Source organism: Protomyctophum bolini (genome assembly GCF_963924005.1).
Source record: "Protomyctophum bolini genome assembly, chromosome: 5".
NCBI lineage: Eukaryota > Metazoa > Chordata > Actinopteri > Myctophiformes > Myctophidae > Protomyctophum > Protomyctophum bolini.
This window is the reverse complement of record NC_137866.1, coordinates 33,530,457-33,544,707: the sequence shown is the minus strand read 5'-3', so window position 1 is coordinate 33,544,707 and position 14,251 is coordinate 33,530,457. Positions and strand designations below refer to the sequence as shown.

Sequence of the window (14,251 nt, the reverse complement as noted above, 5' to 3'; positions counted from 1 at the left end):
GAATGGGGTGCCAGGACTCTTTATTTTTTTTCTCTATCGGGGCGGGAGGGACTTTGTGTATGGGAGGGGTGAATGACAGGGGTGGGTGGATTTCAAAACATTTTTTTTGTGATGAACCAGATAGATTGCTGCTTCTGTAAATACTTATACATACAGGAAAGTGGGGTTTAACAGTCTACCATGGGGTGTGTAGGGGAGGGATTTGTGTGCGAGTCTATTTCACAGTAGAAAACTGGATGAGGGACTGTGTGTAGGGGGGGGGGGAAGATTATGATGTGGAGCAGCGGAGAGGACTATGGTTGACAAATGGATGTGAACCATGTGATTTCTGCTAAAAACAAGAACAAAAAAAAGAACCGAAAATTTAGCTTTGTTACTTAGTGAATTAAATGAATGTATTAATTTTTTTCCCCCTGTAAATATGCGGGTGGGAGGGGAGGAGCATGTGCTTGCGGCCAGGATTCTCTCTGCTGTGCGATTATTGTTTATTAGTGATGGGAGAAGGAATTGATGCCAGCCGAGGTAAGACGGAGACAGTGCAGTGCTTCCCTCGTCTTCACCATACTGTGTCCAATAGCGCTTCTCATTTGCTATATGTCCAACTCACTCACACTTATCAGGAGCAACCAGCCTATCAGCGGAGGGAACCCTTGCCCGCCCCCCCCTCCCCTCTCTGTCCAGACATTGCTGTTGTGAGGATGAAATGTCTGTTTTATTAAAAGTGCCATTGAAGCACAGCAGTGACCCCTAATGTTTTGACTGTGTCACTCCCAACCACATCAATGACTATTAACTTGGGAAACAAGCCCAAGGGTTATTGTAGAGCAAACCCAATAAGTAAGGTCCCACTTGACAACTAGAGGTTGGTTTATCATACTTTAATCAAAAACATTCCATCAACATTGAAACCAACACTGAAATGACTAATACAGTAAATTACATGCTTTACAGTCTTACCATTTCGTCATTGGTGATACAATACTCCAACAGTGTAAATCAAGCGAGTTTACTTGCTCAGTTTTTCCTCCATAAATATGAATTCGCTAACAGCAAAAATATCCTTGTGGGTTCACAAGGATATTTTTGAATCATACAAACAAAACATGCATGGACCAATAAACCATGATAATTTTGTCCACAGTCAATTCTTAACTGTACCTGCAGTGAATTAAATTTCCAGGGACTGCTAAGCTTGTCCTGAACGTATACAGAAGTATCTATGCTCAAATCAAAAGGTGAATTAATTTAGTTGATTTAACCGTTAACAGTGTGAGGTAGTGCAGATGCCACAGCTTGCAACATTAGTGTATGCAGCACACCTTTACCAGAAGGAGTTATTTCAATCTGTCTGAAACCAAGAATAAAGTGAATCTAGAATTGTTTTTATTCCCTGCAGACTGTAGGCAGGCGTGGGTCTATCTCTGTTGACTCGAGAACTGGTAAGACAATAACGACTAATGTTCTGTTGTCAAAGGCAGACACGAATGGGTGTCACAGCCCGCATTATTATATTTGAATTATTGTTCCCTGTGCCACTTAAGCCAAAACACCTTCAAGTTAGGCTGTATGCCCAGAAGAAGACATACTGACATAATGCAAGGATATAGATCAAGATTGAACAGCAGGACTGTAATCCAAACCAGAATTAATTGAGTGAATGCTTCCATTTCTGCAATAAGGTCCCAGTAAAAAAGACATTCAATCAAAAATAATCTTGTTTTAAGAATTTAGTCAACTATCCAAAGTGCTTTTCCCCCCCTCATTTAAATCATTTCTTGGGGTCACTCTCTCCTTTCCACAGTTTCCACAGTCTGCTTGCAGGTTTTTTGTCTTCTGCTTCCTCAGTGCTGGCAGTTTCAGGTGTCTGAATTTGTTCTGAAACAACAGTGTCTGTATCAGTCTTTGCCGCCACCACTTCTGCCTCCTTGGCGACATGTGTAGCTATGTCTTCAGTTTCCTTGACAACCTCTGCTGCAAGTTCTGTTTCAGATGCCTTGGCAACCTCTGTCTCCTTAGTAACCTCTGTTGCTATGGCTTCGGTCGCCTTGGCAACCTCTGTTGCTACAGCCTCTGTCTCCGTAGCCACCTCTGTTGCTATGGCCTCTTTCTCGACAACAGCCTCTGTCTCCTTGGCAACCTCTGTTGCGACCTCTGTTGTTATGGCCTCAGCCTCCGTAACGACCTCTGTTGCTACAGCCTCTTCATCTTTAGCGACCTCTGTTGCTACAGCCTCTGCATCTTTAGCCACCTCTGTTGCTACGGCCTCAGCATCTTTAGCCACCTCTGTTGCTACGGCCTCAGCATCTTTAGCCACCTCTGTTGCTACGGCCTCAGCATCTTTAGCCACCTCTGTTGCTACAGCCTCTGTCTCGACAACCTCTGTTGCTACAGCCTCCGTCTCCTTGGCAACCTCTGTTACTATGGCCTCAGCATCTTTAGCAACCTCTGTTACTATGGCCTCAGCATCTTTAGCAACATCTGTTACTATGGCCTCAGCCTCCTTAACGACCTCTGTTGCTACGGCCTCAGCCTGCATAACCTCTGTTGCTATGGCTTCTACATCGACAACAACCTCTGTTGCTGCGGCTACAGCCTCTGTCTCCTTGGCAACCTCTGTTACTTCAGCCTCAACACCTTTAGCGACTTCTGTTTCTGCGGCCTCAGCCTCCTTAGCTACTTCTGTTGCTACAGCCTCTGCATCTTTAGCCACCTCTGTTACTATGGCCTCAGCATCCTTAGCGACCTCTGTTGCTATGGCCTCAGCCTCCTTAGCTACTTCTGTTACTATGGCCTCAGCCTCCTTAGCGACCTCTGTTGCTACGGCCTCTGCATCTTTAGCCACCTCTGTTGCTACGGCCTCAGCATCTTTAGCCACCTCTGTTACTATGGCCTCAGCCTCCTTAGCGACCTCTGTTGCTATGGCCTCTGCATCTTTAGCCACCTCTGTTGCTACAGCAGCCTCAGCGTCTTTAGCGACCTCTGTTACTATGGCCTCAGCCTCCTTAACGACCTCTGTTGCTATGGCCTCTGCCTCCTTAGCGACCTCTGTCGCTATGGCCTCAGCCTCCTTAACGACCTCGGTTGCTATGGTCTCAGCATCCTTGGCAATCTCTGTTGCTAGGGCCTCAGCATCTTTAGCGACCTCTGATGCTATGACCTCAGCCTCCTTAGCGACCTCTGTTGCTACAGCCTCCAACCCAGTTTTGACCACTGCCTCTAATTCTTCTGCTACAGTGGCTACAACATCTGTTATCTTAGAAACATCACTTGATATGACTTCAGCCTGCTTAGCAATAGTTGCTATGGCCTCTGCTGCCTGGGCAACATTAGTTACAATTGCCTGTGCCTCCTGTACAATATCCGTCTCCTTGACCTCAGCTACAATGGCCTCTGATTCAACTGCCTCCTTGGCTACTTCTGCTGCTTCAACCTCCGGAGCAGCTGGAACACCGACTGACTCTTCTTTAACGACAGCTGCAGCTTCCTGCACAGCGGACGCTGGAGCGGCCTCTGCTTCCTTCACCTCTGCTGTGATATCTATTTCCTTCACCTCAGGCACAATAATCTCCTCCGACAGATCCTTGACGACCTCCACCTCTTGCACCAACGGGGCAGATGCGGCCATATCCGTGACGGTTTCAACCGCTTCCGCATCTTTGACGGCTGGAGCTGCTGCACTTGCCTCCGCAACAAGGGGAGTGGCAACCTCAGCCTCTTGTATCAAGGCGGCTGCCTCAGTGACGATGGCAGCCGCTTCCACTGGTTCAGCCACGGCTGCTGCCTGGGCACTGGTGACCATTGCTTCCACGACTGGGAGGATTTGCTGGATGGTCGGAGGGGATACGTCTTCAGCGGGCGCGAGTATAGCAGTGTCCTGGGTAGGTGTAAATCCAAGGGCAGCCTTTTCCTTGGGGACAATCACCCCTATCTTACCGACACCTTCTCCTGCTTCTGACCGCAGCCAATCCATTTTCTGTGCATGCTGTTTTATGGCGTCTTGGACTCTTGCGTCAATCATTGCTTCAGTCAAAACACCATCTTGTGAAGAGTATGCTGCAGCCTTTCAGAAAAAAGAAAACAGTTTTTGCGAACGCAGTGAGCACTTACTATGAGACCTAGCAGATCATGTCTGTCTGTCTGTGTGTGTGTCCGTCTGTCCCGCTATCCAAATATGGAGTGTGTTGCATCAGCAATCACTCAGCTCCATATATGGGCACAAAAGGGGCCAGGTCCACTCAGCTCCATATATGGGCACAAAAGGGGCCAGTGATTTGTTTGTTGTGGACCTGGCCCCTTTTGTGCCCATATATGGAGCTGAGTGCGTTCGCTTCCCGCGTTCGCGCGACTTACTCGTTATAGTATAGTTGAATTTTGCACACCTTCGGTGCCCTCACTTCTAGCACCACGCGTCGCTATTGCGATTTTTTTTTATTGTTTTTGCTTTGTTTATTTGCTTTTTTTTTGCTTGGAAAAGCAAACCTGGCAAATCTGTGATGTTTTCATATACCCATTAGCCTGGAAGCACGAACCTGGCAACCTCGTTTTTTTCCCCCTATGAAAGCAAACGTGACAATCCGTGATGTTTTCATATACCCAGGTGCTTGTAAACCGAGAACGTGGCTGGCCGTGGGTTTAGTCTCACTTTGTTCAACAACGTGGATGTGATGTTTTAGCGAGGGGAAACTTAACCCATTTTGCACTGATGGCGATTAAAAAAAAGGCTTCTAAATCCTAATAGTTTTCTGAAAAAACCATGTTTCTATTTCAGTTGTGCTCAACCTTTTTCATGTCAAGGACCCCCAGAATTATCTCTATTGGGCCACAGAACCCATCTCAAAATATGTTGTTCCAGAAGCAAATATTTTTGTTAAAAATGTTTGCTCTGAAATATATATTCAAAGATTTGCACCACATTTTTATATTTTTCAATAGCTAAAGTATAACGTAACGCTTAAAACACCAAAAGAGGTTCCTGCCCAAAATGGGTTGAATGTAAACAAAAGCCAAGGGAAAGATGCAAGTTTGAATGTTCTGCAACAACATGTGGTTATGTGTGGCGGGCACCATGTCATGTGAAGCAGGTAGGAGACATCAGTTATCTGGATGGAAAGGGGGAAACTAATGATGCCAAATTATACTATGATGATTATACTAGATAAACGGAGCGATGGACGTACCGAGCAACGGCTGCACGCTCAGAGAATCGGATGACACGCGTGTCGCGTCATTGGGTCGGCGGCTCGGAGCCAATTGAACGTGGACGCAGGCTATGGGAATCGGATCACACGCGTGTCACATGATCAGGTCGGAGCCAATAGAAAGACGTATATCGGACATATAACTTGCCTAGAACTCATTTGTATACTGATATACAGTATTTTCACAATTTAATAATCATTGTACGATAACAGAAATACGTGGCAGATTTACAAGCTCACAACACATTTTGAGCTTGTAGACCTTTTTTTCTTTTCTTTCTTTCTGACAACATTTAACATTTCAGAAAACTAAGATGCCAAAAAAGGGAACGGCAGATTTTAAGTGTTTAGGGCTTAATGTATGAATGAATGTACCATTGTAAAGCGCTTTGAGCACTTGGAAAAGCGCTATAAAAATGCAATTCATTATTAGTCGTTAAGCATTTATTCATCATCCAATTCATCTGCCATGTTCAGTCCCCGGCCAAGTCATACCAACGACTACAATTGGTACATTACATAATGCATCACTGCTTGGCACTCAGCGTCAAAGGTTGGACTGTGTAGTCCCTGCGACATACTGTACTAGTGTCATGTCCAGGGGCTGTATGTACTTGATGCCTAAGACTAAGATAACAGGACATGCTGTGGGCTCCTGGCCTATGGGTCCGTGGTGTCCCAAGGCTACTTACTCACCTGCCAGGCCACACCAAGTTTGGAGATTTCACGACCGGACATGCCTTCTGCTACTACTGCTATCTCTGAGCACTTCAGCCCATAGTCAAACTGAGCCAACTTCATTCTCCTGTTGAGTTAACACAAAAATAGATGTTAACAACCATCCAGGAGTTGCAATTATTCCAATCTACTGTATCTAAGCAACGTATCAGCTACCAGATTGACTACATAGTCACTCAAGTAACTAAGTACATTTAATCAAGTACTGTACTTCAGTACAATTTTAACTTTACTTGAGTATTTCCTCTTTTATTTATATTTATATTTATACTACCCCATCTAATCTCTAAAGCAAATATTGTTTTTTTTATTCCACTACAATTAATTAGGGTGGCCATAAGAGGGTTGGCAACTTCAGTTACTAGACGTGTTATAATAATTGAAATATTCAAAGTAACTAAATATACACCACCCGATAAATAATGATCTTGGTTAAGCTACCCAGAAACACACATAAAGCATGACTAATAACATTCCTAAACCAAAAATCTGAGTACATCTTTCACTTTCACCGAAAATAATCATTAAGTAACTTAGAAATCAGCATAAACCAAATCACTTTTGAAACATGGCAACATGAGTAATGCCGTTTCATCAGTGGTAATGGGTATACTTACTGCCTCCCTGTAGTGGCCGGGCCCAGAACAAATTTGTCAAAATACAGACGGACCAATCTCTCTCTCTCTTCCAGCCCTGGGAGGGCAAAGTTTACGATCTCATCGATGCGATCGTTGATGGCCCAGTCAAACTGCTCCGGCTGGTTACTGGCCAGTACCAGCATGAACCTCAGGGGAGAAAATGGATTGTTTAAACTCAGTCATAATGACCTTTCCAGTCATACCGATGCCCTTTTTATGCACTGCCATGCATACTGAATTATGCAAGATACCTACTTGTTGCTCTGCTCCCCAGTGCGGTAAAGGAACGCATTGAGTGTGGCTCTGAGGTCTTCGCTGATTGTCTCCTGCAATACGAAAATTTGACATCCTGAATACAGAAACATTGAAACAAAAAATAATGCATAAATATGGCTCTGTTTTTTAACTTACAGTGGATCGCTTACGGAGGAATGCATCTGCTTCATCTACGAACAGCAAGAGGCTAAAGAAGAGAACAGGTAAGAAGAAACAATGTTATTAGCTTATTTTCTTAAGTAGCACACTACTACCCGAATCAAATAGGGTACAAGATGCTACACAGCTACAGTACAAAAAACAGATCTAAACCAAAAGGTGGTAGCTGGGGTGGCAGATAGATAATGCAGCACATGAGCATTGCAAACTTCCCCGTTTAAATGGGGCGCTTTATTAGTGAAGTGTTTATGTGATTGGTTGAGATTGAGAATAGCGTGGAGCTGAGACAGACCAATCGCTGAACTTACTCTGTGCATATTACAGTATATGCAACGCTCATAATACCAATAGTACCAAGTGCATTACACTTTTCCCAAAGTATACATTATGTCCACTGATTGAGCTTTCAACAGTAGGGATACAGACTGCTAATGAAGTAGGCTCACGAGTCCTACCCTCGTCTGCTCGTGCCGGCCCAGTCAAAGACCTTGTGCATCGCAGTGACTCCATCGCGGCCCATAGGTGCCACGTCACCACCCGTCATGATCGCATAATCCATGCCTGAGTGGAGCGCCAGTTTCTGAAAAGGTAACAAAAACAAAATGTATACATTAAGATTCTGTTACATTACAACTACGGTGTATACTGTATAGCATCACAACAGGTGTGAAATAAATGGCATTATTTCTGTCATTTTATACCAGGCATTTTGAAAAACAAATGGATTTATGCTCCATATACTTCAATTCGTACAATGAATAGCGAAGCGGCACGCTTTGAAGTGAGCTTGAAGATCGGCTTCTATTACATTTTATTACAAGAACGGTACAAATTTTGGATATATAAAAAAAAAACGTTGCCCATAATAGGGACGCCAGTTTTAATGTGTTTAAAACAAATTGTAAATTCTGATCATTTTGTACTCATGCAACCCGATATCGCCGTAGAATGCTGTTGCCGTTGTCTCAGCTATTGAATAAGTTATTGCCGTTGCCAAGGAATACCTTGGCAAACAGTGTTTTTCCAGTCCCAGGTGGCCCATACATCAGGATGTTCCTGTAGAGGCCCTTATTCTGCCTTGTGTTACGGGTGGCGATGGCGATGTCCCGCACACGTTCCTCCAGAGATGGCTGTGAGACAAAGAAGAGGAGGAACACGTCCGCTCTTTACCAGGAGTCACATGTATATGTACACTAAAATGGCATAAGACACTGAAAGGCTCTTGAATACTTTGTCTTAACATAATGATGTTGAGGCTATCACACACCGAAAATAGCCAATCTATAAGCCCCCGACACCATGTGTGTCGTGAGGTTCTAGATCTGTGATTTTCAGCGCACGACAATCTCATTTTGCTGGCATATAAATAAAGCATCACAAGGAGGCATATCTAAATGCACACAAACAGTAAGACACTAAATTAGTATCATCAACTGGATATGAGGTTTTTGTTTTTCTCAAATGAGGGTATGTGTACCCCTAGGGGTGGGTACACGGAGGTACTACAAGGGTTATATGAGAAAGTGGAAAATGTAAAATAAAATGTATTACTGTTGTGTTTAATTAATGATAAAAACATATACAAACTTTGTGTGAAGATGTACGAAGGTGTTAAACCAATTGAAATGAAAAATTTGACTAGCACTGTTATTGAATAAAAATCTTCTTTTTTGCCATTATACTGCATTTTGAACATACCCGGTATATAAATCAAACCTGGACTTGCAAAAATGTTAGGGAAATCATTTAAAATAAATCTAACCGGGAGGCACTAATTGGAACTCTTTTACTTATTTCTTACTTGTAATGTTATATTCTTGAAGATGGGTTATAATTAATTCATCGCATCCTATCATTTGTATTTGTTTTCTCTTTTCTTTTGCAAAAATGTTATAGTGGAGTACTTGCCTGGGTAGTTGGAATTAGAAATCAGAGAAAGAGGGTATTGAAGCCAGAAAGGTTTTGAGAACGACTGCTTTACATAAACCATATAAATCACTCACACTGAGCACCACGCCCTCCAACGCATCCTGGGGTCTGCTTCTCAGCCGCCTGGTCGTCTAAAATAAGAAAAACATGTTTGAAATTCAACACCAGCAGTGCTTTACACCCGCTGCAGCAGAATATAATACATATAACGTAGAAAACACTAAGAATATTGGAAGTTGCATCAGTGTTAATTTTTTCACAATACTTTGATTTAGTCTAATAACACACCATTTAGTCTTAGTCCTATTTAGTCTCCTGAAAAACCTTAGTCGACTTAGTCTTAATGCAATGTTAATTTTGCCAGAAAAGATTTAGTCTTTTGAATAACACACCATTTAGTCTTAGTCCAATTTAGTCTTCTGAAAAACCTTAGTCGACTTAGTCTTTAGTCTTAGTCAACCAAATTAACATTGGCGTTGCATATGACATTTTGTTGATAAATCATCAAATGACAAAAAATGCAAATGCATTTACATTGGATAAAGTGTGCCTATCTGGGAATGAATAGCGCCACTGTTCGTATAAACAGAACGTGATGCTAGTTAGTGTGAAGGAACAAACCTATTAAAAATATATCCCCCCCACCATAACACCTGCCTGGTGGTAGAATTGAAAACTAAAGTTCTGCTGTTCTATGCTTTATTCCACCATATTAACAAGCTCTCAAAATAATACAATAGACTCTGCACACACACTTGTTTATCACGGTTAAGGTACTTTTGTCAATATATTCATTAGTGGTAGGCCAACATGACCAGTGAAGAAGCCGCAAGACTTACATTTTATTGCAAGTACTTTGAGTACAATAATGGCCTACAGTATCAAAGAAACACACTGTAAAAAGTCTAGAATTCAAAAACAGGTATATGTCAAAAGCTCTGCAAGGCTCTCTACCACCCATCATTCTCTGTACTAAGTATCATTTGTATTTGTTTATAGGGAATTTAGGTGAGTTTATCAGGGTAGATTTCTTCACAAAACTGATCAACTGACTGTTGGGAGCAAGACAGACATTTATAAAACATTGAATGTTTTATGAGAATGCCAAATTTATTTAAATAATTGCAGTTTTATTTTTTTAATTATTTGAATATCAAGCATTTGAATGTATCTGTTGACCTGCCTTTAAGGTTCTTTTGGAAGAATATTAATTATAGTATTTTCTATCTTCAAGTTACAAAGAAAGAGCAATTATTGACTATGACCAATGTGAATCTCATATAACCTTGATGGGGTGTTTGATGCCTTCCCCGACGGTGATCCTAGAGGTCTCGCGCACCAGCGCAGGCTTTCCTAGACGAGCCTCGATGTAGCGCCCAAGCACACCTGTGGCATTCCTGGCAGAATATACGCCTACTGCCAAGAGGGTCATGCCTGCAACCTTCATACGTGTCCACGTACGACGCATGGCACACACACACACAAAATGGGGAACATGAATATAAAGTCAGTGTGGCCCTTAACACTTCCTATGTGACAGAAACCGACAAGTCTAACTTACGGCAGCTGTGAGTTTATCCCAGTCGGAAACAAAGGCCTGAAAACCCTCCCCAAACACAGCTCCTGCAGTCCTGCAATTAACAAAGACACAATTGTCACTAACACAATAAACCTGCGGGGAACATTCCAGTGGTGTCATTCTTACTGTCAATACTTTGCCAAGCAGAAAATGACTTCAACTCACTTAATCGATTCAAGGACCGTTTGTCTGTGTTCTGCAGCCTTAAGGCGAATCTGTTCCCGAATGAGGTCGGCGTTCTCACGTTCGACCTTTGCCCGTGCCTTGGACTCAGCCTCGACACGAAGTAGCTCATTCTTGTGCCTCAGATCCATTTCATGTTCGATGGTGGCTGGAAGATGCAGAAGCAGGCTTGAGTTACTGTGTGAATTAATCATTGAATACATAACAGTTATGAGATGGGGAAGGCCAAGGTATTTGCAAGTGCCTACCGATTGCGGTAATATAAGTTTAATTTAACTTGCTTGGAACAAAACCGGAACATCTCAAATTAGGGCTGCAATTAAGGGTTATTTTGATAATTAATTTATCCGTAATATTACGGGGTTTTCTTTAACCATTGTTTGATATTCACAGTAGAGAGAGAGAGATAGAGGAAACACAGAGATCTAGCAGGGGAGTGACATGCAGCAAATGGTCCGGCTGACCAGGAATCAAACTGGGGATTCAGTGACAAGCATTACAGACCAAATGGCATGTTCATTAAACAGTAATCAAAAACATAACATTTCATTTTACAATTGTGAACCTTACAGGTCAACTTTTACACTTTCAGAGTGAAATTTTACCTGCCAAACCATAACTTTTATCACCTATATGGGTTTCAACGCAAGGTCCAAAATTTCTACTGCTGAGCTCAGACATGAAGCCGTTTACAATTTAGGCATTTAGCAGACGCTCTTAATACCAGCTATTTTAGTAGTTTAGGCAGGCAATTTATCATGTTTTGAGTTTCATGCAATACCTCATCAAACAGCAGTGGAGAGTAGAGAGAACACCTCCAACCACTGCAGATGTGTTCATCTATATTTGATCAACATACTGTAACTCTACCACACATATTGTTCAAAATCACGTTTTATTCAGTCACTCGAAGTCATGGATTGCAGATTTTAGGCTCAAGATGTTACTGCGTATAGTTTCCCTCACCTTTTCTCATAGCCTCTTGCTTCATAACCGATTCCTCCTGTTTGCGGAGGTTATCCTCATTGAGCATTTGCTGTGGATACAAAGCACATGATTGATTAACATGTCCATTCCAGATGTGTTCACATTTTCAACAACAATGTTGATGCAGAGAGCTTACCTGTTGCCTGAGCTGATCATCGTACCTCTGTCTGGCAAGTTTGTCCTGATATTGTGCCCTCTAGAGGTAGCAAATAACAAAAAGCATAATAAAATAAGACCGTAAACTGTGTATCAACTGGAGGATAGCGTGAACTAGAAAATGGCATTCCTCTGAGTGAAGGTCTTCACCAGGATAGGTGGCCTGGCAAAGACCATGGATGTGGTGTGGGTTGGTGATGTCAGGGCGGAATCGGTTCCACCACATTTGGAACCGTTTCCGGTGTTTTTATAACACTGTCAGAGCTGGTATTACACGTCTGCAATACAATTACAATACGAGTGGTTCTCAAACGTTTTAATTGCAAGGACCACCATAACTCTGAGATGGTGCAAATGGAACCAAATTGACCCATAAGAACCTCACTGGTCCATTTAGTTCCATCTGCACCCTCTGAGTTACAGACCTTTTAAGGGTCCAATTGGAACGCCCTGTATGATTCGTTAAAGGGAACCGTTAAGATCAGGACGTTAAGAAGAGGGAATCGTTACAGATCCCAACCCTAGTGCTGGTGGGGGTCATGTTTCTGCAATTTGTGGTGCTTGCTATGGGAGTACGAAAGTACCCTTTTTGCCTTCAATGTGTAATACAAATTTGGGATCGATCGGACAAGTCAATCATGAATTTTGCCAGCCTGTCAAGCCTGGCGAAGACAATGAAAGCATAAGAGTTATGCATGACTGATACAATCATACAATACTGTCTCGCACCAATGTGACATAATGTGAGCTCGTAGATGGGCTATCATCAGCGTGCAACACCATTATACTACAAAGTATAAGCATTAACTTCAAGGAGATATACTAGTGTACAGACAGACTTACAGCCTGGTTTTGCTTAGTCTCCTCATTGAGGGTCTTCCGTCTCTCCTCCCCCTGGGATCGGATCTGTTCGCCCTTCAGCTGCTCTACGGCGGCTTCATATTCCTGTTGGGGTTTAACATTCCGTTAGTTGTACAACCAATAGACAGACTGATTCTCCGTCTCCCCCCCACGCCCCCCCTTTTCCCCCTCACTGTATATGTTTCTTTTCCCTTTTTACCTCCTTTATGATGAATTCCTGTTCTGTTCTTTGACTATATAGAAGTGTCTATTTGTACGTCTCTAAATGTTTTGATGAATTGAACATGGTGGACCATCTCAGGCATGTTGTTTCTAGCCTGGCATTGCCAGACCGATCACGTGGGGTCACTCACGAACAGTTCAACCACAACAGAGAATGTGTGAGCGATCCTACGATCAGTCTGGTTAATGCTATGTTGTTCACACACACGCACACACACACACACACACCTTCACTTTACTCTGATGCTCCATCTGTACTGACTGCTCCTGCATGCGAGCCAGGTCCAGGGCTTCTTTTGCATGGCCTACAGTGAGTGGATAAGCAGTGGGAAATTGTTAGTATGCTTTGAGCGGTTTTGACACAGGGGTTAACAGAAATGCCACTTTCACTGAAATTACACTTTTTATAGATAAATAAAAGCAGCCTAAAGATGATGGTAGTTCACAACAAGGATCCATACTACAGATCCTGGCATGTAAGTTTTCTCATGTATTGTGGGCCTACTGTGTACATGGTAAACAATGGACTGAACGGAATGCCTCAAGTTATAACTCACACAGACAACATGGCGCACCGCACCACCTAGCAACATAGCCTACACATGTACTTGGCCTTGAGCCCAATGTCATGTTAGTTTGGACACACACTGTGACACACATGTTAACAAGTGCCATGGGTCGACAAAAGGGACACTCTGTTCTTTATTCTCTGACACGCCCACCAGAGCTCCTAAACCTTTGTTGCAGACATGTGCAAGTAGACAAACTATTATAGCAGATCGCTCGATGAGCTGAAGTCAAGTAACGTTATGATCATTCTGTCATCAAGTTAGTTTTCTAGCAAGGCAAGTGCCTAACGTCATAGGATCGCTTAAGATCGAGCTCCAACAGGTTCCGAGCCAATTATAAACAGCTTTACCTTGTTAAAAAAAGACTCGGCAGCAGTGCACCATGTACGTTTGGAAAACAGATTAAACTGTTTACATACGTGATCTGTCAAGTTCTCTGGCAGCTTTTGCGGCTCTTTCGAGTCCAGTCGGGTCAAAGTTACTCCACTTGTCCTTGGGTCTGCCTCCCCCAGAGCCACCACCGGAGCCCCCTGCCTCCGCGCCTCCTGCAGTCTCCGCCGCTAATTGCTCCTCCAACGAGGGGGTCTTGGACCCCCCCCACCAGCCCCAGAGCCACGACATGGCCGATGGATGTGTTCTATTAGCCCCTTTTTGCAGCCCTGTCTGGGGTTACAACAAGGTCCCTAGTCCCTAGCTAAAGACCCTCTCCCTCTTTTTCCACAATGTACTTTGGTTACATGCATTGAACCATGCGTG

At 43.1% G+C, this 14,251-nt stretch overlaps 1 protein-coding gene across 5 annotated transcripts; it reads right to left on the bottom strand.

Moving 5' to 3' along the window:
• Window positions 1-862: 862 nt before the first annotated feature.
• Window positions 863-14,251, bottom strand: LOC308315833 (uncharacterized protein). 5 transcript variants are annotated; one of them, XM_080764022.1, is made up of 18 exons: window positions 13,915-14,251; window positions 13,155-13,231; window positions 12,687-12,788; window positions 11,824-11,883; window positions 11,667-11,736; window positions 10,683-10,848; window positions 10,500-10,569; window positions 10,224-10,379; window positions 9,013-9,069; window positions 8,014-8,139; window positions 7,465-7,589; window positions 6,986-7,037; window positions 6,830-6,900; window positions 6,554-6,721; window positions 5,895-6,003; window positions 2,531-4,060; window positions 2,477-2,497; window positions 863-2,443 (listed from the first exon to the last, which is right to left on the bottom strand). In XM_080764022.1, the coding sequence occupies exons 1-18, from the start codon at window positions 14,114-14,116 to the stop codon at window positions 1,769-1,771; spliced, it is 3,837 nt and encodes a 1,278-aa protein (XP_080620148.1). In that variant the 5' UTR covers window positions 14,117-14,251; the 3' UTR covers window positions 863-1,768. The 5 variants fall into 5 exon arrangements, with proteins under 5 accessions (XP_080620148.1, XP_080620146.1, XP_080620147.1 ...); XM_080764020.1 differs by having other exon boundaries at window positions 2,477-4,060; XM_080764021.1 differs by having other exon boundaries at window positions 863-2,497.

Excerpts from the sequence above, each read along its gene's own strand:
- LOC308315833 (XM_080764019.1), bottom strand. The coding sequence starts at position 14,116 with ATGTCGTGGCTCTGGGGCTGGTGGGGGGGGTCCAAGACCCCCTCGTTG. Across the intron at positions 13,232-13,914 it reads CAGAGAACTTGACAGATCAC|GCCATGCAAAAGAAGCCCTG; the intron begins GTATGTAAACAG and ends CACTCACTGTAG. Across the intron at positions 8,140-9,012 it reads TGGAGGGCGTGGTGCTCAGT|CCATCTCTGGAGGAACGTGT; the intron begins GTGAGTGATTTA and ends TTTGTCTCACAG.